The sequence below is a fragment of the Arvicola amphibius genome, chromosome 9 (genome assembly GCF_903992535.2).
Source record: "Arvicola amphibius chromosome 9, mArvAmp1.2, whole genome shotgun sequence".
NCBI classification, from domain to species: domain Eukaryota; kingdom Metazoa; phylum Chordata; class Mammalia; order Rodentia; family Cricetidae; genus Arvicola; species Arvicola amphibius.
The window spans coordinates 71425302-71452816 of NC_052055.2; the positions used below are offsets into that span (position 1 = coordinate 71425302).

The 27515-nt window shown below is 49.1% G+C and overlaps 1 protein-coding gene across 8 annotated transcripts; it reads left to right on the plus strand.

The window, feature by feature from the left end:
• Tjap1 (tight junction associated protein 1) lies at positions 1-27131 on the plus strand. Of its 8 annotated transcripts, none has more exons than XM_038343271.1 (11): positions 1-54; positions 586-677; positions 11554-11683; positions 19444-19541; positions 20882-21004; positions 22384-22412; positions 23237-23398; positions 23579-23645; positions 24622-24729; positions 24806-24889; positions 25461-27131. In XM_038343271.1, exons 5-11 carry the CDS (start codon positions 20906-20908, stop codon positions 26532-26534), a joined length of 1623 nt encoding a protein of 540 aa, XP_038199199.1. In that variant the 5' UTR covers positions 1-54; positions 586-677; positions 11554-11683; positions 19444-19541; positions 20882-20905; the 3' UTR covers positions 26535-27131. The 8 variants fall into 8 exon arrangements, with proteins under 8 accessions (XP_038199199.1, XP_038199197.1, XP_038199202.1 ...); XM_038343274.1 differs by having other exon boundaries at positions 48-72; XM_038343269.1 differs by lacking the exon at positions 11554-11683.
• Positions 27132-27515: the final 384 nt, after the last annotated feature.

A 27515-nucleotide genomic window follows, 5' to 3' on the forward strand; every position in this document is an offset into this window, starting at 1 on the left:
CCCGCGGCCCTGGTCCCTACCCGGCCTGCCCCGCGGCAAGATGGCGGCCTGAAGGTTCGGCCCCGGCGGAAAGTTTGTTGTGGGATTTTTTTGAGTAGTCGAACTGAAAGGCGAGAGTTGGGGAGGATTGCGGAACCCTAGCATGGAGTAGGGATGGAGGGAGGGACCAGCTCCGAGGTGGAGGATGGAGGAGGGTTGGAGGCGAATAGAAAAAAAAAAAAACAAACACCGGTGGGGGCGGAGGGGAGGGGGCCTGTAATCCTGTGGCTGACTGATGGGAGGAGATGGGGCGGGGGCGGGGGAGCCAGAAATAGGTGTGGTTCGGATTCTAGAGAAGCAAACACTCCTGAGTTGAAAAAGAATTACTTTGCAGAGAGTAAAGAAATCTGGAGTTTGGGGCAGAGGCCTGGCTGCCTCAGGCCAGTGGGAAGGGAAAAGGCTCACGTAGTTGTCGGGAAGATTGGGAGAGAGAGCTGGAGTTTGCAGGGCGGTCCTAAGGAGCGGACCGAAGCCAGTTAGATGACCCTTTTCCAGGCTGAGCTCAGTCTTTCCATAGCTCCTGTAGCAACATCTACCCCATTTCAGCTGAAGACCCAGGGCCCCTGGGACTGGAAGAAATCTCACTGCCTGCCTGGAAAGAAGAGGTAGCGACTTGCCCCAGCCCAACCCCAGAGCGGGTAAGATGGTCTCCAAAGACAGGTTTCTGAGTGGTAGTCTCCCTGGGAGAGGATCCATGGGCTCGGAGAGTCAGTTCATACGAGAAGATTGCTCTTCTAGTGTGTTTGGCTGTTGGCTGTGATCCTTAAGTTGGTGTTTGGTAGATTGCTGGCTATCTTTTGGGAGCTGATAGAGAATTGAGTCTTGCTTTTGCTTGCCTTGGTCTGTGTAAGCAACCCTGGGCAAGTAGAGATTAAACGAAAATATTATTGTTATTAATATCATCAGAGATAGGGTCTCCCTGTGTAGCCTGCCTGGCCTGGAACTCGCTCTGGAGACCACGCTAGAAGTATTCTAACCCGTTCCTGTCACAAAGCAGTTTCCCACTTGTGTGCCATCTCCTCTCCCCCCTTCCCCCTCCCCGTCAGTGTGACGTACCTGTTGAGGTGACATGGTGGAGCGACATAAGAAAGCACATTTCTGGTGGGCCTCAATGGATTGAGGTCTTTTCTATGGGCGACTCCAGAATGTCCCAGAAGCTGTATGTCTGCCTTTTCATTTTTCTTTTGGTAAGAAAAAAGTTCCTTGGGTGTGGCCTCGGGGAACTGTGCCCCAGGTGAGAGAAAGACAGGATGGGAATAGGAAGAAACCAGATGAGCTTACATGGTGAGGGGTCAGTGTAAGTTGGGGAAAGTTTAGATGGCTCTGTATCCTTGATAGAATGTTACTGTGCAGTGGGACCAGTGAGATAAGAGCAGGAAAACTAAGGGGCTTGCACTTGTCTGTTAGCTTTCTCTCCTTCCATCAAATCACACTTAAAAAGAAAAGGCCATCCCTTCAGCTGCTCAGAGGAAGCATGGCCTTCCACACAGCGAACCTGAAGGCAGAGTGTTGTCCTCACTGCTGTTGCTGTCCTAAGTAGACACAGAGCTAGGAGCAGGCTTTTGGCAGTTGGTTGTTAGTGGGTTTGTTTGTTTTTGTTTTTGAGTCACTGTTGAGCCTTGGGTGGCCTGGAACTCTTTAATAGACCAAACTGGCCTTGAACTCATAGATGTATGGTCTCTGCCTCCGGAGTGCTGAGATTGAAGGTGTGGAACACTGTGCCTGGCTTAAGTCATTTATTTTAAATATTTATTTTAATTAAAATATTTGTTTCTGTTTTATGTTTATGAGTCTTTTACCTGCATATATGTTTGTATACCACATGTGTGCCCGGTACCCTTGGAGGCCAGAAGAGAGTGTCAGATCCCTTTGAACTGGAGTTACAGATGGTTAGTTGTAAGACACCATGTAGGTGCTGAGAATTGAACCCACATCTTCTAGAAGAACAGCCAGTCCCTTAACTGTTAAGTCATTTTTCCAGCCCCTATTTGTTTACTTAATATGGGTTTGTGTGTGCCTGAGTGTATATGTATGTGCACCATGTGTGTGCAGGAGCTTTCAGAGGTCAGAAGGGGGCTTCAGATCCCCTGGATTTACAGGAAGGTATGAACTGCCATGTGGGTGCTGGGAATTGAACCTGGGTCTTCTACAAGATCAGTACACACTCTGAACTTCTGAGCCATCCCTCCAGCCCCCAGTTAGGTTTTTAAAGATAGTCTCATTCTAGTCCAGTCTGGCCTGGAGCCCACTGTATACTCAGGCTGGTCTTGAACTTGTGGCAGCTCCTTTCCTGATTTGTCTCCTTCCCAGTTACTGGGATTATCGACATGAATGACTGTCAAGTGTGGACTTTTGTTGTTGTTGTTGTTGTTGTTTTATTTTGTTTCTCTCTCTCTTTTTTTCTAAAGGAGTTTGCTAATACTGCCTAGGCTAGACTTAAGACTTCTGGGCTCATGTGATTCTTCCACCTCAGTGTCAAGTAACTGAGTATATAGGAGTGTAACTCTGTGCCCAGTGGGATCAAGTTTCTTATTGAAGTCTATTTTGGGACCAGCATCTGTGACGATTGGACCGGAAGGTCTGCCTTGATCTAGAAACTCACCAATCATCTTGTTTATTGCACATAGGCTCCCACCCCCAAAAGTTTACTCCAGCTGGAGTTCCTTAAGTCAGCGTCACTAGTCTGACTTCAGTGTTTCCAGCTCCTAAAGATCTGAGGAGATTTATGTAGTTGTACATTTGTTTCTAGAAGTTTGGGAACTTTTTTCTTTCCCTGAGGAGACCTTGTGTTTGTGAGTTCTTGGAAACTGTAATCAGCTAGAACTGTGTGGTACCCATGTGTAATAGCACACACCTGCAACCCTAGCCCTCAGAAGGCTGAGGAAAGGATTGGTAGTTTGAGCCTGCGTTGTCTACATAGATCCTGTTTCCAAGAAAAGAAGAGAGAGGGGTGGGGGAGTGGGGATAAACTATGTTGAGCAGTTAAAAGAGTTGAAGCTGGTATGCACTAGTAACTTTAGCATTTGAGAAGTGAGGCAGGAGGATCAGGCGTTCAGGATCGTTCTCAATTACATATTTGAGGCTGGCCTGGGCCACATGGAACATGTTTCAAAAAGCAAAAGGAAAAAACAAAACCTGACACATAGAGCCAGGTTGCTAGTTGGATCCTGACTGTAGCTGTTTGGCCTTCTTAATTGCATAGTTCTATGCACCTCAGTTTCTCATTGCTCAGTGGGAGCACCTGTCTCACTGGGTCGTTGTAAAAGTTCATATATTAATGTGCTTTGATTCTATCTGCTGCTTGATAAGTATTGTTATGCCTATCAGATCTCAGTACTGCCCTGTGCCTCATGACTGACCCTGTGATCTCTGGAGAATTTGTACTGGTGGGCTGCTAGCCCGATGCTACAAAGATGAAGTGCAGCCTTTTGATAATGGACTGTCTAAGCTGTGTAAAGTGATGTCAAGATGCTGTGAGGTGGGCCGTGGTGGCTCACGCCTTTAATCTCAGCACTTGCTTGGGAGGCAGAAGCGGGTGGATCTGAGTTTGAGGCCAGCCTGGTCTACAGAGCGAGTTCCAGGACAGCTAGGGCTACACAGAGAAACCCTGTCTTGAAAAAAACCTTAAAAAAAATACAGATGGCCGGGCGGTGGTGGCGCACGCCTTTAATCCCAGCACTCGGGAGGCAGAGGCAGGCGGATCTCTGTGAGTTCGAGACCAGCCTGGTCTACAAGAGCTAGTTCCAGGACAGGCTCCAAAGCTACAGAGAAACCCTGTCTTGAAAAAACCAAAAAAAAAAAAAAAACAAAAAAACCAAAAAAAAAACAACACAGATGCTATGAGACTGGAAGTTTTGTGTTTGCTGTTGAGCAGTAATGACAGCGAAGAATCTATGTGTCTGATACTGTCGGGAATACTTTGCATGCACTAGCTACTCTTTTTGGTAACAACTGTATGATGAGCTAGCATCTGTTTCACAGATGCAATGAAATAGAGTGGCTGTCGTTTATTCAAAGTACTCTGATTAGTAAGGGGCAGAGCCCTGTAGGATATGAATTCAGGATATCTGACTTCAGCAATTTAATGAACTGGTTTGCTGTTTAAATTTAATTATTTTGTTTGTTTTGATTTTTCGAGGCAGGGTTTCTCTGTGTAGCCCTGACTGTCCTAGAACTCACTCTGTAGTCCAGACTGGCCTCAGACTCACAGAAATCCTCCTGCCTCTGCTTTCCGAGTGCTGGGATTGAAGGTGTGCTCCACCACCACTCAGCAAATTTAATTAATTTTTAAAAATAATTATTTTTGGGCTAGGCAGAGTGGTGTACACCTTTATTCCTTGTACTCAAAAGGCAGAGGCAGTTGGATCTCTGAATTTGAGGCCAGTCTGGACTACTTTGCAAGTCCAGACCAGCCAGGTCTACATAGTGAGATTCTGACTTTAAAAAAAAAAAAGTCATCATTATTACTATTTTAAAAAATATATTTATTTTTAATTGTCTGTCTGTATGTATGTATGTGTGTGTTTGCATGTATAGGTATGAGTATGTGTATGTGACTGCAGGTGTCCTTGTAAGGTAGAGGTGTAGGATCCCCCAGAATTAGAGTTACACATGCCTGTGAACCACCTGATGTGGATTCTGGGAATTGAACTCAGGTCCTCTAGAAGAGCAGTACATGTTCTTAACTGCTGAGAGCCCTCCAGCCTCCTCTCCACCCAAATATCTGTATTCATATGAAATTACCTTTTTTTTTTTTTTTTTTTTTTGTGGCCCAGCTAGTCACAGCCTCCTGGACACCTCACTGTTATGTGGTCTGGAGCCTTGGACTTCACCTATGCTACAGTGTACCCTACCACTGAACCGAACCCATAACACCTGGGCTTTTAAAATGATCCTTTTGCCTCAGCTTCCAGAGTGGTGGCCCTGCAGGTGTCCCATGCATGCAGTTAACTTTTAAATATACCAGCGGTGATCTCTATCTCTTGCTTGTTTGCCTGCCTCCCACTTCATGTTTGTTTGTCTTGTTGGTTAGATGTACATCCATAGGAAACATATTTTGGCTATTTAGAAGTCTTTTCTGGAACCCAGTACTTCATCTCAGCCCTCTGTTTACTCTTAGAAATAATACATAAGGCAGAGACGGTGCTAAGGAAGCCCACTGTGCCGTGTTAGCCAGGCCTGTTCTCTCCTTTCAGGATTCAGTTTGGTGACTATCCATTGCAAAATGACATTGGGATTCATTCTAACTCAGGCACGGTAGTGCCCCTGGACAGAGACAGACATGAGGATGGCCTTGGGAGGCCAGGCTAGCCAGGGCTATGTGTCAATATCTATTTACGAAACAGCACAGTACCCAAAGCATGCTCTAAAGAGGGATCTGTGCCTTTGTGTTAATCTAGACATAAAAACTAAGGCTGCCATTTGATTTTGATCACTAACATGAGATAAAATAGGCACAGTATTAAATCCATAGTCTGTATATAATCACTCTTTTAAAAATAACAGCCTACGCAGAGGGAAAAATAGGTGGCATTTTAAATAGCTCCTTCTCCTGCCTGTTGTGAAGATGGAGAACAGACGCTCCTGTCCTGAAGCCGTGCTGCCTGCTTGGTGCCGGCCCTGGTGCAGCTGTGAGTGAGTGTCCCAGGCTGGGCAGCCTGCAGCCTGAGGGCAAAGGCTAGTTCCTGGTTTGACTAACCGGCTCTTTTCTGAGTCAGTCCTGTCTATTTAACATACCCTCAGGACCATCTTTTCCTTCAGTAAGCGACTCTCCACCCTGCCACCCTGCAGTGGTGTGCCTGATATATAACTGGATTTTAGGGGACATAGAGGCTCAGGTCTGGATTTTCCCCGAGACGTCTGGCCTGGCCCCATAGTGAACTTTTCTATCTGTTGTGACACCTGGAAGTCTTGTTCCTGTCCTCCATTGTCTTAGAAGCCACACATCCCAGGGTAACATGCTTTGCCTTGGTTTAATTTGTGCAGGAGACAAACGTGCTGCAACTTGTTCTCTTAATAGAGTAGTACACCTTGTATTGTAGTAGACGTCAGCAGACTTGCTGCGTTCAGGTCATCTTAGCCAGTCAGTCCTCCTGCCTTACCATTGCGTAAGTCAGTTTTCTCATGAACTGCGCATATTTGAATATTACGTTCAAATCTCTTCCTTTTATTGCCGTCTTAGCAGATTTGAAGAACCCCCGAATGAATTGAAATTTTGTGTCTCACGTGGAAAGGCTTTCTTTCTTTCTTTCTTTTTTTTTTTTTTTTGAGACAGGGTTTCCCTGTAGTTTCTAGAGCCTGTCCTGGAACTAGCTCTTGTAGACCAGGTTGGCCTCGAACTCAGAGATCCGCCTGCCTCTGCCTCCCGAGTGCTGGGATTAAAGGCGTGCGCCACCACTGCCCGGCAGGCTTTCATTTTTTTTAAGATTTTTTTTTTTTTTTTTTTTTTTTTTTGGAGACGGTTTCTCTGTAGTCCTGGCACTTGCTCTGTAGACCAATGCTGTGGAATAACCCTTCTGTATACTTTGAATATGTATTACTCTCATTGGTTAGTAAAGAAGCTGATTAGCCTATAGCAAGGCAAGATAAAGTTAGGTGGGACAATCAAATTGAGGATACTGGGATGAAGAAGGGTGGAGGCAGAGCAGTCTTGGGAGTTACCAGCCAGCCGCCTAATAAACAGGACGTGCAAAAAATGAGGTAACGGCTCATGAGCCACATGACAAAGTATAAATAAAAATGTGGGTTAATTTAAGTCTAAGAATTAGACAGTAACAAGCCTGATCTGACAGCTGAGTATTTATAATTCATATTCAGCCTCTGAATTGGTTATTTGGGACTGGGTGGTTAGGACAGGAAAGGATAAGAAAGGACAGGAAATGACCGGTTACAGACCAGGCTGGCCTTAAGCCCAGAGATCTGCCTGCCTCTGCCTCCTGAGTACTGGGATTAAGGTGTGTACCACCACTTCCTGGTTAATGAGGTTTTTTTTTTTTTTTTTTAATTGTGTGTATTTGTGGTTAATGGTTATATGCACTTGAGTGTAGATACCCACAGAGACCAGAAGAGGGCATCATTCTTTATTTATGCTTTGCTTTTCTGTTTTGTTTTGTTTATTTGTTTGTTTTTTTGAGGCAAGGTCTTCTATGCAGTATTTTCTTGCTTGAAACTCACAGAAGAGTTCTGCCTGTCCTGCCCCCTACATGTTGGTATTGAGGACCCGTGCCATGATACCTAGGAGATCAGTTTTGTTTCTTTTCTTTCTTTCTTTCTTTCTTTCTTTCTTTCTTTCTTTCTTTCTTTCTTTCTTTCTTTCTTTCTTTCTTTTTTTGACAGGGTTTCTCTCTGTAGCCCTGTCTGTCCTCTGGCTCCTGAATGGTGGGATTAAAGGTGTGCGCCACCACTGCCTGGCTGGACATAGTTTCTTACAGCCGCCTAGACTTAGCTCATTTTTCTAGCTTCTGGGCTTTTGGACACATAGATGCTATTGCCTATACATTCCTGGACCCCTCTCTTTGTTCTCTTCAACCTTCTCTTTGTCCTTCAGATCTTGTCTTAAATGCCCTTTCTTTAGGACTCTGCCTCTCTTTAATCCCTTTCTTCTGTGCTGGATTCTAGTGCTGTATTTGCACATTTTGTTTTGTCTGACTCTTACAGGGCGGTAGGTGTCCTGAGAACAAGCACTGGTCTCATTTAGTGTTGTATTTCCAGCACATGGAGGATGGATGAAGGACAGTAGGCATTCTCTCCCTGCTTCAGCCTACCATGTTGCTGTTAAAAGCATTTTCCTATAAAGACTCTGCCCTAACAAGGATGATGATGAACCTATAATCTAAGCACTTAGGTACCAAGGCAGGTTTTGAGTTCTAGAACAGCCTGATCTATATCCCATGACTCTGTCTCCAAAACAAAACAAACCCAACCTTTAGAAATACTGGAGTTCTCCCTTGTTTAACTTAAAGTTTATCATTTTTTAGCTTGGTATGCAAAAAAATCACCTTACATTCTGGCCCTGGCCCAGGCATAACTCTGTCCTGGTTTGCTTGCTTGCTTTCTTTTCCTCCCTCCTTCCCTCCTTCTCTCCCTCCTTCCCTCCTTCTCTCCCTCCCTCCCTCCCTCCCTCCCTCCCTCCCTCCCTCCCTCTCTCTCTCTTTTTGAACAAGGTTTCTCAGTGAAACAGTTTTGGCTGTCCTGGAACTCATTCTGTAGACCAGGCTGTTTTCAAAGTCACAGAGATCCACTTGCCTCTGCTTCTTGAGTGCTGGGATTAAGGGTGTGCTCCACCACTGCCCAGCAAAGCTAAGTTAAAGACATTGAGATCATAGCACATAGCATGGTGCGTGGTAGATGAAAGGCAGTCCTTAAATATTTGCTGGATCTCAGTTTTGAGACTCTGGATAAGAACTTTTTAATACACGCTAGAATAAGCTTCTTGATTCCTGTCATGTTTTTAGGTAGGGAGTAAAATGGAGAGTGTCTCCTTTCTGAGGACTCCAGCATGAGAAGGGAGCACCATCAAAAAACAGCTGTGAAAATCAGATTGCAGCGCTGCTCCCAGCTCTTGGGCTTCAGAGACTCTTGACAGACCACAGTATGTCTGCCAGTTTCCCTAGTCCTGGGGAGGTTGGTAGTGACTTCCCGTGTGTGACCAGTGGATGGTGGGTTGTCATCACTAGAGAGAAGGTTGCATACCGCGAATAGCTGAATGGACTGTGTCTTAGTCATGTTCACTATGCTGTGATGAAACTCCATGACCAAAGCAACTTGGGGAGGACAGGGTTTCTTTGGCTTACTCTTCCATATGACTGTTCATCCTCAAAGGCTATCAGGAGAGGAACTTAAACAGGACAGAAACCTAGATGCAGGAGCTGATGCAGGGGCATCAAAGGAGTGCTTCTCACTGTTCCTCCATGGCTTGCTCAGCTTGCTTTCTCACAGAACCCAGAATAACTAGCCCAGGGGTGGCCGCACCTACAATAGCCTTGACTCTCCCCCATCATTCACTATTAAGAAAATGCCCTACAGGCTCGCCTACAGCTCAGTCTCATATTAACATTTTCTTAATTGAGGCCCCCTCCTCTCTGATGACTCTAGCTTGTGTCAAGTCGACAAACCAGTCAGCACAGAGTGCTTTGGGACCCATGTTCCCAAGTGTCTTAGGGACTGAAAAATGTCGGGACACCACAGGAAATTATGCAGGCATTGAGCAAGCCGATTTCTGGGCCCTTGTGGTCTCAGACCTCACCGCTGATGCTCTTCCCAATGGGCTGTGGCCGAGTCACCATCTGTTCTTTGCGTTTGCCTTTCTGCTGCAGATGACGGGAATCATCTTTAAGGTACCAGTTCTCAACAAATGCCAAAGGAATTTGTTTCTAGAAGTTAGGGTCTCTTACACTATGTGTGCTCCAGCGGGAATCTGCAGTCAGATGAGGAGGAGCTCCCAGTTCTCTGAAGAGCAGTTTTGTTTGGCTACAAATCTCAGCCGGAGCTAGTTGCTTGTCTTGGTGATCTCAAAACATGTGCCACACTGAGTCACTGTTAACCTGTGTCCTCTCTACTAGAGGGAAAATCTGAGTCTGAGGCTACTTAGGAGCAAGGTTCTTACCCAAAGCAAACATTAAGTCCTGTGAGAAAGTGCTGTGTCAGCCAGGCCATCCTTCCTGAGCAGGTTAAAGCAGAGGAAATCACTCTGGTAAGACCTTTCCAGTTCTTAGGACTTTTTTTTTTTTTCAGATAAAGTCTCATTCTGCAGCCCAGGCTAGATTGGATCTCACTATTTTTTGGTTTTTTTTTTTTTTTTGACAGATTTAGCTCAGGATAACCTCCAACTTTGAGTCCTCCTTTGGTAGCTTCTACAGGGTTTTTCTATGTAGCCCTGGCTGTCCTGGAATTCACTATGTAGACCTGGCTGGCTTTGACCTTTCAGAGACTCGGCCGCCTCTCCCTCCTGAGTGCCAGGGTTTAGGCATGTGCCACTCCACCACACCTGCTGTTCTACCTCTGGACAGCAGAGCAGACCTAGCTATTCTTGATGGTGAGGGTTCTGAAGACCGCCTGTCAGTGGCCAGGCTTTCTTCCTTTTTTCCTAGGAAAAAGGTTAGGGCCTTTAGGAAGAGTTAGTGGTTGTCTATAGAGTACTGATTCTCAACTTTGAAATCAAGACCCCTTTAGGGGCCAAACAACTCTTTCACAGGGTCACCTCAGGCCATCGGAAAGCACTGATATTTACGTTATGATTCATAACAGTAACAAAATTACAGTTAAGACGCAAGCAATGAAAATAATGTTATGGCTGGAGGTCACCACAGCATGAGGAACTGTGTTAAAGGGTCCCAGTGCTAGGAAGGTGCGCACCACTGTTCTAGGCCACCGTCTTTTCTCCAGGCAGGTGTTGGCTCTTTTAAGCTTGGGGACAGTAGGCCGTCCAATATGGGGATCTCAGTGAGCAGGTAGTTTGGGATTCTGTTGGCTCTTGGTTTTTTGTGGTGCCATACTGTGTGGTAAATCGAGTCTTGCAATGTTAAGTAAACACGTTACTGCTGAGCCATATCCTCAGCTCCCCACCCCTTTTTGGAACATTAAATACTCTGCTACTCAGCCATGTCCCCAGCCCCCCCTTTATTTATTTATTTATTTACTTTGTGATTTTGAGGCAGAGTCTAAGTTGTCTAGGCTGGTTTTGAACTTGTCATACTCCTGCTTCAGTGTTCTGGGCAGCTGGACTGACTGCCAGACCCTCATGTGAGGGCAGCATGGAGATGGTGCTTCCCGTTTTGTTGAGGACCTTTCTGCTCTTTCCCTGATGTCTTGGAAGCGAACTTCCTGTCCTGCTGCCCCAGAGGACACATGTTGTCAGATTCCACTGTCGTGACTGGCACTGACTTAATATATCACCTCCCCTGAAGGCTTTGGGAAGGTGTGGTGCTTCTTCCTGTCTTACTAGAGACTAGGAGTCTGAGATGGTGGAAGAGCCCCTGTTCGAGGCTGGGGGGCCTTGCTTTGCTTTCATCTGCACTTTCTGGGGTCCTCTGAGGGCTCCCTAGGAAACCATCTGTCCGGCCTAATAGAAAGTGTGAAGTGGCAATGTGCCACTTTTCCCTGACTGGCCCAGCTCTGGGCTAGGTCGTACACTGCTCCATTGTACTGTGTGCTCTGTTGCAGCTCTTGTCACACACAGCCTTTGACCCCCCCCCCCCCCCCCAGCTAGTCTCTTACAGTTCTTTCTCTCGGAGCTCGTGGGAGGTGCTGGAATACACTGTTGGCATAGGCCTGGATGGGTGGTAACTGCAGCTGTGGGAGGGTTTGTTCTTCCGAGCCCTGGTGCAGCCTGGCAGCAGTGTTTGGGAACTAGGGAGATAGCTGCCTTCCATAATAACTGCCTTCTCTTGACCAACCAGAGAGCCTTGTTGTGTGGGTCAGTAAGTTGGCAAAGTTGGAGGTGCTTTCCCGGACAGAAGAGCAGAGTGTACACCTGAGGGATCCTGCAGCTTGTTCTTCTGTGCTCTTTCTTTGCAGCTCCAGAGTTGGGCTGCTCACACACACAGCCATCTGTTTATATGGAGTGCCTGGAGGGCGTCTACCATGAGTCTGTTGCTAACACCACTAACCAGGAGAACTGGCTGGCTGGGGAGAAGACACTAACCCTGTGAGTCTGACCTTGACTAGCTAACCTGCCCTGGGATGCCACCAGCAGTGTGCATTCTCTACCTGGCTGGCTGCCTCTTTCCCTCAGTCTTGCTCCCTCTGCTTTCTGAGTTCCTTTCTTTCCTCTTTTCCATGATGTGGGCAGGATACACCTCCTTTGTCTTAGGTACTTTTCTGTTGCTGTGTGAAAACACATGGCCAGGGCAACCTAGAAAAGAAGGCAATTATTTGGCTCACAGTTTCAGAGGGTTAGAGTCCACGATGACAGATGCAAGACAGCTGAGTGCTCCTGTCTTGATCCACAACCTTGAGACAGAGAAAAGGAGAGGGAGAGAGAGAGAGACAGACACTAGGAATGGTGGGAGTCATTTGAACCACAAAGCCATTCCTTCACAAACGGTTCACCAGCTGGGGACTATTTAAATGTATGAATCTGAGAGGGCTGGTCTCACTCAAACCACTACATCCTTCATGGCCAGAAAAGAGGCGGCCTGCTACAGGACTCCTCTGCCTCGCACTCTTCCGTGCTGGACACCTCAGTCTCCCACAGAACAAATTGATTTGTGTTTCCATTCTTTTCTGTGCTTTTAGCAACAAGGAATTGAAGACTTCTTCAGTTACTATGCTGTTCCTACTTTTCTGCTTCAGAGATGGGTAGAGGCAGGGTAGGAATAGATATACCTTCTGGACCCCTTTGGTTTCCCTCCCTTTGTAAAGAGGGTGCAAGTGGGGGCTGGAGAGATGGCTCAGTAGTTAAGAGCGCTGACTGCCCTTCCAGAGGTTGCGAGCTACCACGTGGTTGTTGGGAAATGAACTTGGGACCTTTGGAAGAACTGGCAGTGCCCTTAACCACTGAACCATGGTTCAGTTTCCAGCACCACATGGCAACTCACAATTATTTGTAACTCTAGGACCCAACACCCTTACACAGACATACATAGAGGCAAAACACCAATGCACAGAAAATAAAAATAAAAGGTGAAAGTGGGTGGTTCCACCATTATTCTCACTCAGAATAGGAAGTTCTTCATTTTTGGCTTTTTATTTTGTCAAGACAGGATTTCTCTGTGTAGCTCTGGCTATCCTGGAACTCACTCTGTTGACCAGGCTGGCCTCGAACTCACAGGGATCTGCTTGCCTCTGACTACTGAGTGCTAGGATTAACAGTGTGCACCACCACTGCCTGACTAGAGTCTCTTCTTGGTTGGGAGATTAAGGTTTACCTTGGCTTGGCTCTGGAGACCTCTTGGTAGGAGAGCAGAGCAAACTAAGTGCCAGATTCAGGAATCTGCGCAATGATGTCGTTCCTACTGGTCACCGTTGCTCTGGAAGTGGAGTTTGGTCTCTTACCTGTTTCCACTCAGAGTGTCAGGTGGACTTTAGCCGAGAACTGGGAGGGTGCCTCAGCGAGATGGGGCAGGTCCTGGCCTTTGCCGGGAGATTGGTGAGTGTTGTCTGGCATGGAGACACTGCTACCCTAGGCCTTTCCTCCATACTTGGAACAGAGAAGGAACATCTGACAATTCCAAGAGATCCATTACTGTATTCTACCTGGTGGTCCAGCAAGGAGCTCTTTACATAAACTGTGTCTCCAGGTGAGGCAGTTCCTGTTCCTGTTGACTGAAGGGAGACGGCAGGGACCTGACTACAGTGTGGGAAGGGCATGTGTGAGTATGGGGGGCATGGGTGTTTCCAGGATCCCTAAGAAATTTAGTAGGGAGTTAGCAAGCCGAAGGGGGTTCGGGCTTGGCTCTGACTAGAAAAGCCAAAAGGAAGGCTGGCCAGGGTTGCGGCTTTCCTTTTTTCTTCCTTAGGAGAGCACATAGAGTCTAATGTCAAATACAGACCACGGACTTGGACACTTTGGCACTGCTTTTGTTGGGAAGGTTTGGTTTGCTTGGATTGCCATCAGTAGTCTTTTTTCCTTTGTTCCTGTCAAGTGTTTGCTGGGTGAGAGTCCAAGTGGATAGACAAGGTGTTTGTTCAGGTGGGAACCCAGTGAGTTCTCACAGGTCACCAGCACTGGTTCTGAGGCTTCATGATTACTGTGGTTAGAAGGATTCTCTCCCCGTTGGGCCTTGAGAGCCCTGCCAGTGTATTCAGCTTAGTGTAGGCAAGGGGCCAGGTGAAAGCTACAGGCGGCTTATCCCAAGAGGGTGAGGTTGTACTTGTCCAGAGGCATGTATAGCTATTGGAGGGGCAGCAGGACTGGTCTGGGCACAGACTGGCATCTTCTACCCTAGTCATCAGCCCAGAGCAGCATCTTTGCCCAGGCCCCACCCTGTGAGCTGCTGGCTGCCTGCCTGCCACGCGCCCAGGATTGCTGAGGGCTTTGCTCATGTACCTCAGAAACAGCTGCATGCTGGAAACTGGGGACGGAGGCAAACGAAAGGGGCTGGGGGTGCAGTGGGAAAGCTAAGTCCAGCTTTATTAGGGTCAGCATTGTGCTAAGACTTTCTCTCTTCACAGTAGGCAGAGGGTAGGGCAGCAGTAGAGAGGTGGCGATTTTAATGAGCACTTCTCATGGCTACATTGCTGGGTCATGTGGCCATAGGGTTGACCCTTTCAACATGGAGTTTTGTGTTTGGGGGCTTTCCGTGGAGGCAGAGCCTGGATTTCCGAGGCTCAGAACCATCTAGGTTTGTATGGCAAGCATGTTGCCTGCTCCTGTGATGTGCAACTTCCCCAGGTGGCAGAGGTCAGAAACTCAATATCCAAGACGTGTGACTCAGGAAAGCTAAGGCAATACCTTGTTTCCTGTGTGATCAGGATGCTGTGATTTGTACTGATGGGGGCTTTCAGAAGGGCTGGTGTTTGTTTTATTACCTATTTATATCCTGCTAGGTTCCCGGAAAATTAAGGCTTTATACATAGCTCAGCTGTCTTCTGAGTAGGGCTGAATTTTCCTTTCGTTTAGAAAGCAGTAGTGGTTACTAACTTCTCTTGGAAGTATTACAAAGAAAAAATTTTAAAGATTCTTATATTGTGGGCCCCACCCTGATTTAAAAGGTCGGGTTCATTGACCCGTCAAGGTCCCCCAGTAATTTGGTTTATTTGTAGCTGTGAGCATACTTAGCAGTAAGTTTCACAGTAATCTGAGACCAGATAAATGACCTCCTTTCCTAAAGGAGGGCTGGGAGGGTAGTAAGAAGATGGTCTAATTGGGTTGAATGCTGATCAGGGTCAGTGAACTTGTTCACACAGATAGTACAGAATCTGAGGAGCTGAAGGGACTTTTTATGGCAGAAGGCTGACAAGAAAAAACAAAGAGGGCTGGAGAGATGGCTCAGCGGTTAAGAGCACTGACTGCTCTTCCCAAGGACCCAGGTTCAATTCCCAGCACCTACATGGCAGCTCACAACTGTCTGAAAATCCAGTTCCAGGGGATCTGACACCTTCATACCAATGCACATAAAATAAAGTTAAACCATAAAAAAAAAAAACAAAGAGCAACATCCATTTTGGGCTCAGTCCTGTACCCACTTCTGTACCAGTGATGGTGTGGGGATGGTGACTTCTGAGTCCTTTATAGGCAGAAAGCTGAATGCAGACCTCAGTAGAATGGCAGGAGGGAATAGGAGGGCATTCCAGACTCTTGGGCTTCTGTTTGCTATGGTCCCTTGGAAACATTTGCTGAAAGAAGAACAAGAATAGTAGTTTGGGTGAGTCGGATCTGAAGAGGTTTCTCTTATGCCATCTATCTCCAGGAGCAGCGATCTCCAGCATCGGTGAAAGATGGCCATACCCCCACGGGGGGTGGGGGGGCAGATATGAGTCCCATCTCCAGGCTAGAGTGCTGCCTTGTTCTTATCTGTCTTCCCTCTGCTCAGCTGCTCAATGGTTTGCAATGCAGGTCCTCTGTACGTGCCTGCCGAGTCCCATTTCTAATGAAAGTAGACTTTGTTCTCTGAAGGCAGCTAATCGTGCCCCATGGGCTGTAATCAGGGAGAAGGTATTTAATACAGGGCAGGTGGCAACAGGCGGCCGCATTGACTGGCAGATTGCAACATGGCAATTAGCGAGCTATCACCCTCCTCCCCAAGCAGATATGAGGTAGTCTTTCCTCTGAACTGACTTCGGTTAGTGAAGAATGAATGCTATGTAGCAGAGGAAAGAGACAGTAAGGTTAACTAGGGTGAGGTGGGGGTGGTGAGGAGAGCCCCTTCTGCGGGGGTTTTTGGGCGTTTCCCACTGCGGGTCAGCAGGTTCATCTCAAAGAGCCACAGCCCATGCTGGGTCAGCCAGGGGTTCCACCTGGGCACAGCCCTTCTAATACATGCTGGTAGCCCCCATCCTGAGTCATCCGACCCTGTCTCCTAAGGCCAGGGTAGTTGGAGTGCAGTTCTTCCCTGCTCACTGCCAGGTCTTTCTCCAAAAGAGTCAGCCTGGCAGCCAGAAGCCACGAGGCCCCACAGGCCAACCGTGGCTGTGGCTTGCTCATGGTGGCCCAGGGAACCTTCTCTTCTTAACACAGGTCTGGAAAACCTTGAGGTAAGGGAGTCGTGGTCAGTGGAGGCTGTAGCTGGGGGCTGAGACTTCCTGGTGAAACTGCTTTGATGTCTTCTAACTTACCTTTTTGTCTTCTTCAGTTTGGGGGCCCCCAAACCCAGCTGTTCTTCGTGCTTCCCTGGCCTGTTCTCTAGTCCAGGACAGTGAGCTGCCAGGCCTGTTGTCTGTCCAGTGCTGTCCCTTATAGGTTGGATCCAGGGTACTTAGTAGATTTGAGAATTGAAACAAAGGCCCAGGTGTCCCAACATGCCCTGGTATTTATGGACAGAGGGCAGGGAGTGGCACAGATCTGCCTTGGGGAGTAGGGTTGGGGAACCCGGAATGTTCTATGATACGTTGTCCCTACTTCCTAGTAGGAGTGTTTCCCTCCTTGTGATACAGACCTGTTGAAGAAGTTTGGTAGAGAAGTAACCTTTGACCCCCTTAGAGTCCCTATCTGCATTTACTATCTCTGTCCTTGTCACACCCAGATCATCCCCCAACTCAGCAAACCAGATTGCCTCTAACCTCAGTGGAGACGCTGTCAGGGCAAGGCAGGGCAAGCTATAGGATGTGGTACCTCAGAGAGGGAGCTCTGCCCACAGATAGAATTACCAACTGCCTGAATGTGCCCTGCCTGCCCATTTCTCGTAAGTGCCCTGGTGCCTAGAAGAGAATATGAGCCTTGGCAGGAATTGGGGCAGGAAAGTAAAGAAGAGGCTCAGGTTGGAGGAAAAAGCACACAAAGAGCCTGCAGAATGAAGGGTTCCTTAACCCTGGGCAGTGTGGGGGGACGACAGGAAGGCCACAGAGAGCTGGCTTGTAGAAGAGAAGGGAGAAGGCAGCGGCTAGCTCCTGGCAGCTTTCCCATCATTATCTAGAAACTTCTGTCTCTTCTTTAGTTCATGGCTCTGGTCCTACCTTGTTTTCCAGGCGTGCACACCCACTCGTACATACCTTTGAGTGTTAGGGCCTGGATACCTGACTGGTCTAGGACTTTTCTAGGCCCTGGATACCTGGTTTAGGACCTTTCAGGGCCCTCTGGAGGACAGCCACAGAGGACTTGTGGTTTCTCTTGTTTGTTTCCCCTTACCCCAGGAATGTGGTGTCCTTTCTGGCCCTCCCGGATTCCTATGTGGGGAGTCAGCCTGACAGCGTGCTGCTTGTACCCTGTGGGGACACGTTCTGCCTCCTGTCAAAGGGGCGGAGGCTGGTGGCTCGTGCTTCTGCTACTACACCAAGCTTTCCTCCAAACCCAGGCCAGGGACCTTATAGAAGAGGGAGACTACTCCAGCTTCCCCGCCCTCCTTTGCCCCCACCCTGATGCCCCAGGCCCTGCTGGAATGTGACAGGAGTCATGGCCAGGGCATGTCCCAACAGTAGGAACAGGCTTTAGCCCGTAAGGCCTCCTTCAGCCCCCAGCTCTGTTTGGGTTGATGGGGGTGGGAAGAGATTGTTTTTTTTTATGCTCAGAAAGCCACCTAGGGTTACTATTTCCTCTGATCAGTGTGGTGCCTGCTGCCCCCATGCTGCCACCCGGTTTATTACAGGTGCTTCTCAGAATCCCAAGAAGCTGAGGGCCAGTGCATAGGTGTAGAACAGGCTTTTGCAGTTGGGAAGTATGTTACCCAGGCACTTCGGTGTGCTGGAGCAGCCCTGGGCCTGGAAACAGGTTTCGGCTCCCCTCACTTGGGTTTACATTTTTTCTTTCTTTTTTTTTCTCTTTTTTTATAAGACAGGTTTCTCTGTAGCTTTGGAGCCTGTCTGACAGGAACTAGCTCTTGTAGACCAGGCTGGCCTTGAACTCAGAGATCCTCCTGTCTCTGCCTCCTGAGTGCTGGGATTAAAGGCGTGCACACCATTGCCCAGCTGGGTTTATATTTTTCTATTACATTTATTTTGAGTGGGGCTGGAGAGATGGCTCAGTGGTTAAGAGCATTGCTTGCTCTTCCAAAGGTCCTGAGTTCAGTTCCCGGCAACCACATGGTGGCTCACAACCATCTGTAATAAGGTCTGGTGCCCTCTTCTGGCCTGCAGATGTACACATGAACAGAATGTTGTATAATAAATAAATAAATAAATAAATAAATAAATAAATAAATAAATAAATAAATAAAGAGAAGCGATAGTTACATTTATTTTGAGTGTATGTGCATAGGCACATGCTTGCTGTAGTGCACATGTGGAGGTCAGTTCTCTCCTTCATGTGAGTCCTAGAAATCAAGCTTGGGTCATCAGCCTTGGCAGCAAGCACCTTACTATTGAGCCATCCTGCCAGCCCCACCGTGTTTCCTATACAAGCATACCAGCAGTTTCCAAACTCAGCTCTGTTGACCTTTTGCCTTGCCAGCTCTTTGTTATAGCAGCTGTCCTGTGCATGGTACTGTGCATGGTAGGATGATTCATCAGTGAATGTCCTGGCCTTGACTTACAGTGGGCCTCTTCCTCTTTAGAATTTGAAAACTAAAAATGTCTCTACCACATTTCCAGTTGTCCCTAAGAGAAGCAGGAACAGACTCATCCTGATTGAGTGCCATTGCTCCCAATCGCTGAGTTTTGGGTGTTCTTTCTTGGACCTATCTTTGCTCATTGCTAAGCTTATTGACCACCATTGTACACAGAAATGGTCTCTGGGTTTCTTGTGGAACTGTTGCTAGGGGCAGTCTCCAGCACCATCATCATCTTGCTCCTCTTGGGTTCTTGGTAGTCTCATTTGCAATCTGTGTTCCTGAATTTCCTAGCTGTTCATAGATTCTGAGAAGCCTGGGAGATGAGCAGGACAAATAGGAGGTAGGAATAAGAACAGTACAGGATGCCAGCAGTGGTGGCGCACATCTGTGATCCCAGCACTTGGGAGGCAGAGGTTGGCGAATCTCTGAGTTCAAGGCCAGCCTGGTCTACAGAGAGAGTTCCATGACAGCCAGGGGTGTTGCACAGATAAACCTGTTCCAGAACACCAGACAGACAAACAAACCAGTCAGGCAAAAAAGAATAGTAGCAGAACTATTCTAGAATGGGGCGTGTGGTAAGTTGAGACAGTAAGCGCATGCCTGTATACCACAGGTGTTGTCTGGACAAAGGCAGGTACTCGTTATTTCAGTTATTTCTTTTTTGAGTTGGCTTCACTATGTAAGCCATGCCACTATCAGGCTACCACCTCTGCCTCCGCTGTGGTCTCCATGCTTGCTGCTTTCTGAGAGCCTTCCAGGTTGCACACTGGGTGGGCAGGCGACTGACACCTGGTGTCCACTTTCTTCCCTTCTCTGGTTTCAGGAGCTCTTGGCTAGAGGAAGTGGAGGGGCTGTGGGATGTGCAGAGCCGAAAGCTAACTCCAGGACAGCAGAACAGAGAGAGCTGCCAACCAACAGACGGTATGTGCTGATGAGGCCCGGATCCCCTACTTGTTCTCTTCTGGGAGTCTGGCAGGTGAGGTGCCGGATAGGCGCTAGTAAGAAAAAGAATGTGTCAACACTTTGTTGACAGTGTCCAGAGTGTTCTCAGCGTGGAGACACTCATCTCGGAGCCTGAGCTGGGTTAATATCCCCAGACTTTTAAGGTTTGTTCAAAAATCATGGAAGACAAACCTGTATTTAACATACCCTAAGTACTGGGCACTGTTTTAGTTTCCCTGTGGAGCCCAGGCTGGCATTAAATTTAGGGTCCTTTTGCCGTTGCCTTCCCCAGTACATAAAATTACAAATGTATTGCTAGCTATGTCTCTATTGAAGCAGGGTTCCAGTGTGTAGGTCTGACTGGCCTGAAACCCACCATGTAGAGACCAGGCCTCTCGCTCACAGAGGTCCACCTGTCTCTGCCTTCTGAGTGCTTTGATAAAAAGCGTGGGCCACTATACAGCCCCATCTGGCACTGTTCTTTTTGATTTTTTTTTTTGTGGATGTCCTGGAACTTACTCTGTAGACCAGGCTAGCCTTGAACTCATAGAGATCATCTGCCTCTACCTCCCAATTTCTGGAATTAAAGGCCTGTGCCACCACTGCCCGGCTCAGACACTGTTGGGTTTTTTTGTTTGTTTTGGTTTTGGTTTTTTGTTTGTTTGGTTTTTTTGAGACCGGTTTCTATGTAGCTTTGGAGCTTGTAAACCAGGCTGGCCCCGAACTCCCAGAGATCCGTTAGGCACTGTTCTTATAGACTGCTACAGTCTTCACAGTAGCCCTGTGAAACTGGTGCTGCTTTAGCCTCAGTTTAGAGGTAAGGAGAATTGATGCTTTTGAAGCTCTCTGTGGCCACACAAGTATGGACTGTACCTGAGGTTCTCACCCCACTTGTAGAGCAAGGCCTGCTCACCCTGGGGCCTGCCTTTCCCTCCTGTTTGTTCTCCATTGGTTTCTTGCCCTCATCTCCAGCATTCCTCTGATCTATCCAAAGTCCAGTCCTTCTAATGACTCAGCTGTGGCGCAGGCCCGCCTGCCTGTGTGGTACTCTCTGCAAACATCCTCTGATTCTACGGGCTGCTTACAGTTTGTTTTCCATTCATTTTGTGTCAGCATGGTGTGCATGTGCCATAGTAGCAGCTGTAGAGGCCAGGGCTAGCTTGTGGGGGTTGGCTCTCTTCTTTCATCATGTGGGTGCTGAGCACAGAAGTCAGGTCGTCAGGAGCCCTGAGTGCCTTTACCCACTGAGCCATCTTGGGGGCCCTTAAAAGCTTCTTAGCCACATCTTTGAGCCTGTGTCTTCCTGGCTTCTTTGGTAGGTAGACAAGCCTGCACCTTCCAGAATGACCAGTGCTGCCCCTGCTAAGAAACCTTACCGGAAGGCACCTCCAGAGCATCGAGAGCTGCGCCTGGAAACCCCTGTGTCCCAGCTCGAGCAAGAGGTCAGCAAGACTGGTATCTGACCCTGGCTAGCAGAAGCCAACTGTCAGCTGGCTTCTCAGGCCTGAGATGCTAGTCGTGTGTTAAGGGAAGAGATTTGCATTGCTGGCATGGCTGTGGCACTGCCGGTGGGGCTATCTGTATGTGTTTGTGTCCCAGGGAGCCTTAGCAGAATTGGTCCCACTGCTAAGTTCTTGTAACAGCCAGCCCACGTCCAGGCCCTGGCTGTGGGAAGCTGAACCCAGGCCTCTCTAGTGGAGGAAAGACATTCAGCCTTGGCTACGTAGGGAGCCTAAGGAGGTGGTGCTCAAGCTTCTTCCTCCATTGTCCAGCCCTTCCCACAGCTATCTTGATAACTTCGTATTTTCTGCCAGGAACCATGTTAGGTTTGCCCATAGGAGGCCTGTGGTCAGCTGCCAGACCCTCCAGTTTGGCTCTCTTCCCTCATTCTACTGAGCATGGGTGGTTTACTCAGCTTCTTGTTAGCCTTCCTCCCACCCCACAGTGCACAGAGTACAGTCTCAGATGCTGAGCATCAGTTGCGTCATGGCTTCCTGTGGACGGGCTGGGGAGAAAATGCTATGATTTGTTCATTGCAGTTCAGGGAGCATCAGGGAAAACTTGCAGTTTTTATGCATTTTGCTTGTTGCTCTGTGTATATAAATGAGGGAACTACAATTAAGTGAGGTGACGCCTACCAGTGTATTGCTGAGTAGGTCAGACCCCGTTGTCAGGCTAGAGTCCATTTGCCTCCCTGGCTTACTCAAGGCCTGCAGTGCTAAAGTGTCCTTCTGCATAGCTTGGGCCTGCTCTGCTTAGCTGGGCTCTAGCACTTGGGTCATGACTGTTGTCAAGACACACATGGTTTGGTGGTCGAGGCTCACACTGGAAGATGGCAGCAGTGAGATCAGGAGTTGGTAGTGACTTAGCGTTCAGCCTAGGCTCTGTGAGAACCTACAGACTCAGCAGCCAAAAGCCCCATAGCATTTTGCTCCCCAGAGGCTCTTCAGACATTCAGTGTTTCCACCCCAGTGTCCAAGGTCCTATTCTGTCCATCTTCCTCTGTAGGGGTGCCATGTTTGGGAGGACATGGTGTATACCTGAGAGGTGCTTTCAGGGAGAAATGGCATGGCTACCTGGTCCTCTTTGAAGATGGTTTTACGACTAAGGGTAGATGTTGGAAGAGGTTCTCGAATTTTCTGAGTGGCACGGGAGAGGGCACTGTAAACTCATCCAGACATTGCTGGGTTTCAGCCATTGCTCGAGGGCCCTCGCTCTCTTCTGTGACACAGCCCTTTTCAGGCCTGTCTGAAGTGTTAGCCAGCCAGGAGCCCAGTAACTGCAGCTGAGTCTCACTCAGGCTTTTCCTCTTTTTGTCCAGGAGGCCCTGACTGACGCAGAGAGGATGAAGTGAGTACTGGCTGTCCATCACTGTCCTGTGCACTGTGCCCCTTTTCACTCCCTGTGTAGACTATTGATTGGTACTACCATGTTTCTCCTCACATCTGGTCTTCTGACATTCCAACTTCTGACTTTGTGGCACAATGTTGTGACCTACAGTTGTTCATGTTCATATAAATTTGAATTGCAAAACAAACAAAAATTGTAGAAAAATGTTAGTTTTATGTAAGTTTGTTATTTTTGTGTTGGGTTTTATCTATAGACTCCTTGGCCACACGTGGCCCATGGACTACTCATGCTTAGCAGAGGTAAAGATGGGACGGGTGTTTTAGGAGTTCTCCCTGGGAAAAGGGTTTTCCTTGACCTGTGGACTGAGGACCTGCCCTTGCCCAGCTTCTGGCTCCGAAGAGTGACCCACCTGTGCCAACTGCCTCTTACGGCTCTTCCTGTCAGCATTTGAGGCCCCCTGGAGAATGACTATGTTGGCCTCAATTCCCAAGAGATTAATAATGGAAAAGCCTGATTGTGAAGTGGGGGAACTGGAGCTGCAAGACTTGGTGGCCTGCTGGCTTGGGTGGTAACTGGAGGCAGGTTGGGAGCTGTGACCTTTTGTTCTGACCTAGTATTCTTCTGTATTGGGTGGGGCACTCTGCTTCCACCCCATCCCATCTTCAACCTAGGCCTTGAAGCCAGAGGGCTATATCTAAAGAGTCTCCCTAGCTAGACTGAAGCTAAAGGGACTCAATCCACCTGCCTGTCCTCTCCTTTCCCAGTCCTGTCTGGTGCTCTAGGGTTAGCTGTCTCTGATGGCTCCCTGCCCCTCCCTCCCCCAGACTTTTGCAGCAGGAAAATGAAGAGCTTCGCCGGCGCTTGGCCTCAGCCACCAGACGCACCGAGGCCTTGGAGCGGGAGCTGGAAATAGGGCAAGACTGCCTGGAACTGGAGTTAGGCCAGAGCCGCGAGGAACTGGACAAGTTCAAAGACAAATTCCGCAGGTGTGGGAATAAGGGGCCAGATTTCTCTCCATTCATGGGAGGTTAGCTGGACGAGCCTCAGATCCCACCCGATTTTATTTAGAAACCCAGGGACTGTCCCCATCCCCATGTAGAGGAGGGTTTGTAGGACCTGAAGAACAGGAGCTTGACCAAGGCTTTCTGCCTTGTATCCTTCTGTAGGCTGCAGAACAGCTACACAGCTTCCCAGCGGACTAACCAGGAGCTGGAAGACAAGCTGCATACACTGGTACTGTGCTGGGACGGGTAGTTTGACGGGCACTGTGCTACAGCATAGCAGTGGGCCAGGACTTGCCAGGGGGTGCCATTCACCATGGGGCTTGGGAGGGGAGGGCAGGGCAGTGTTGGGGAGGGGACTGCAGTGTGCTGTGCCAGTCAGGACTGTCTTAATGCTCACACTGTTTCTCTTCTCTCTTCGTCTCCTCCTCACGCTGCCACCGCTGCTGCTGCATTCTCCTCTCAGGCCTCTCTTAGCCACAGCTGGATTTTTGCAGTTGCGTCTGAGTTTGTGTGTTCTTCCCCTTGGTCCTGGCCTCCTTGGTCCATATCAGGGATTGTGGGGCCCTGGCTGTTTCCCTCTGCCCCTTGAGCACATCCATTCTTCTCCATCACTGTGAGGCCCAGTTAGTATTCAGTGCTACCCTGGGAAAGAGCTAAGGCTGGGGTTCTGCTCATTGCTCTGGCAGAGGTACTGGCTGATAGCAACCCTCAAAGCTTTCCCAGCTTCCAGCTGCAGTGGCAGCAAGCCCGGGCCGTAGGGACACGCTAAGGGAACTGAAGATGAGAAATCTACTTGAGCCTGTAGTTCCCTCTGCCCAGCCAGCTAATCTCATAGGCGCCCCACTCCTAGCTTATCCTGGAAACAGCTGCTCACACAGGCTTTAGTCCCTGGCTAAAGTTACCATCTCTGAGACGCCAGTGCCTTGCCTGGTGCCTAGTGTCCCTTAAGCTCCCTCAAAGGATGGGTAGTTTCTTAGACTGTCTCTGTCCTGGGTTCCCGTGGCATCTGGTCCTTGTCAGAACTCCCCCTCCTGAGCAGCCTGCAGAGCAGGAGAAAGGCCAAGTCTCCTCCTGTCTGTCACCGTCTGTCTGCTCTGTCTGCCTTGGCTGCCCTAGCGCCTGTGGCCTTGTTTCTGGACTGGAGGTGGTAGAGGGGGCGGGCTGGCTGGGGTCTGGGCTACCTTTACCACAAGTCTGTGCTTCAGATCAAGAAGGCTGAGATGGATAGAAAGACGCTGGACTGGGAGATTGTGGAGCTGACTAACAAGCTACTGGATGCCAAGAATACCATCAATAAGCTGGAAGAGCTCAATGTATGTACCCATCCTCAGTGTGACTGCATCTTATCCCCTTGGGTGGCTTGGGCTCTGAGCAAGTCTATGTCTGCAGGAGCGATACCGGCTGGACTGCAACTTGGCTGTGCAGCTTCTCAAGTGCAACAAATCCCACTTCCGGAACCACAAATTTGCTGATGTGAGTGACACACCTGCCAGCATCAGTCCTGCCTTTAGGACTCTGATTCCCCTTCCGCTTTCCTTCCTTTTGCCCCGGGTTGCACTTCAAGCTGTTTAACCCTGTTGTGGTCCTGGGCACCGCCTAGGCCCGTTACTAGTGTTGGAGCTGCGGTTAGTATTTCTGTAAGGTGTTCTTTGAGTCTGAGGAGCCTGTGCAGAAAGAAGGGGTGGCCAGAGCTAAAGCCCATCTGATCCCACCCTCTCAGGGGCAGAGGCTCTGCCTCCCAGCCTCCAGCCCAGTGCCTCACTGGCCTGCAGAACTGGAGGTGTTCGCAGGTCTACAGCTCTTCAAGTCTGGTTTTGGCGAAGCTGCCTGGGAATAGATGTTGCAGTGTTCGCAGATCTTAGCAATTAGAGCTTATTAACTTCATGTTAAATACCATACCAACTTTTTTTCCTCTGTGAAGTGAGGTGTAGAAGTTTAAAAGCTGAGTGCACAGGGTTAACCAGGATATGGTGGCTGTTGTTGCCATGGGTCAGGTTCTCTGCAGCGGGGCTCATTCCCGTCTCTCCCCCTCCTTTTATTCCAGCTGCCCTGTGAGCTGCAGGACATGGTTAGGAAACATCTGCGGAGTGGTCAAGAGGCTGCCAGCCCCAGCCCTTCTTCCAACCTGGCAGCAGGGGCTGTGGTGCCTACCTCGGTCATTGCCCGGGTCTTGGAGAAACCGGAGTCTCTGCTGCTCAATTCTGCCCAGTCAGGCAGTGCTGGACGCCCCTTGGCTGAGGATGTGTTTGTGCATGTGGACATGAGTGGGGATGCTCCAGGTGACCCAGCCCCTGGCAGCTGCTCTCCACAACCCAATGGGGAATGCTGCTCTGTGAGCACTGCAGGAGGCTCCCCAGAGGAGGAGCTGCCCCTGCCGGCCTTTGAGAAGTTGAGTCCCTACCCTACACCTTCTCCGCCACACCCATTGTATCCTGGGCGGAAGGTAATAGAGTTTTCTGAGGATAAGATTCGGATTCCACGCAACAGCCCCCTTCCCAACTGTACTTATGCCACTCGACAGGCCATCTCCCTGAGCCTGGTGGAGGAGGGGAGTGAGCGGGTCCACCGCAGCCCAGTGCCTAGCAGTCCTGCCTCAGCCCTAGGCTCACCCCATCACCAGCCTAGTCCAGCCCCCTCAGCACTCAGTGCCCCAGCTAGCTCTGCCAGCTCTGAAGAGGATCTGCTGGCCAGCTGGCAGCGTGCATTTGTGGACCGCACCCCGCCTCCTGCCGCTGTGGCCCAGCGCACAGCCTTTGGACGCGACGCACTCCCGGAACTACAGCTTCATTTCTCCCCTAGCCATGCTGAGGCCCCACAGACCTCCCCACGTAATGAGACTGGACTTTTGCTACCAACACAGCCTGACTCTGCCTTTCCCAGGGAAGAGGAAGAGGAAGTGCTGAACCTGCCTGTCAGCCCCGAGGAAGAGCGCCAGAGCCTGTTGCCTGGTAATGAGGGCACAGGGGAAGGACCTAGTACTTCCCACATTGATGGCAGGGTCTGGCCACTCCCCAGTTCCAGCCGCCCCCAGCGCAGCCCCAAGAGAATGGGAGTACACCACTTGCACCGCAAGGACAGCCTAACGCAGGCCCAGGAACAGGGCACCCTGCTCAGCTAAGCCCACTTGCCTTCCTGCCACCACCCCTCAGGGCTGCAGACGGCTTCTGAACCCTTTCCTCAGACCTGGGTAACTGTGTCCTATGTGAGTGAGGCCCACACCAAATCTTGCACCTGCGTCGGCACTGACGGGTACCAGCTTGTCTCCTGTTTTTTTCCTTTCCTCTTGGAGTGCTTGTTCTCCAAAGGTAGTGAGAGTCCCAAGCTCTTCCCTCCATTCAGTCGGCCCAGGTGTTTCCATGGGGAAGCGCCCAGCTAGCCAGTATTCATTTTCCATTCCTCTCTCGTATCCAAGAGCTTTGGTTGTCAGGGGAGGGTATCACTGATGCTACTGACCTCTGATTACTCTTTCTGCTGCATGAGCTGCTCTTAGGTGTGGCCCAGATGGCCCTAGGGACAAGGGTGGACTCACTCAGGGCTCCCCTCTGCTGTTCCCACCATCCCTTTCAGAGAGAGGGTGGGACTTTAGGGGCCTCAAGCTAGGCTCCAGGTGAGGCCTGGCCCCCTCTTAACCTTGGCTCTAGACTGTTACTCTGAGATTTGGAGAATTTTTCACATTAATGACTTTTAAAATCAAATAAAACTTATTTTACAGGTATGGCTTAATTTGCCTTAATGACTTTCTCCTTCCTACTATAATCCCCATTCTTATTTTTTTTATTTTTGAATGGCATCTCATGTAGACCAGGCTGGCCTGGAATTCATAGAACCCTCTGCCCTCTGCCTCCAGTGCTGGGATTAAAGGTGTGACCTACCATGCCTAGGTAACATATTTTGAGTGTTTGTGTGTGTGCACATGCATGCGCAGACATGCATGCAGGTGGCCAGAGGTTTGGTACTCTGGAACTGGGGTCATGTGTTAACTGCTGAACACCTGTCCAACACTTAGGTATTCCTAATCCAACTTCTCCTAGTCTTTGCCAGAGACTCCCCTTTAGCCTGTTCTACCTGGCTTCCTTTGGCCAAGGCATGAGGAAGAGGA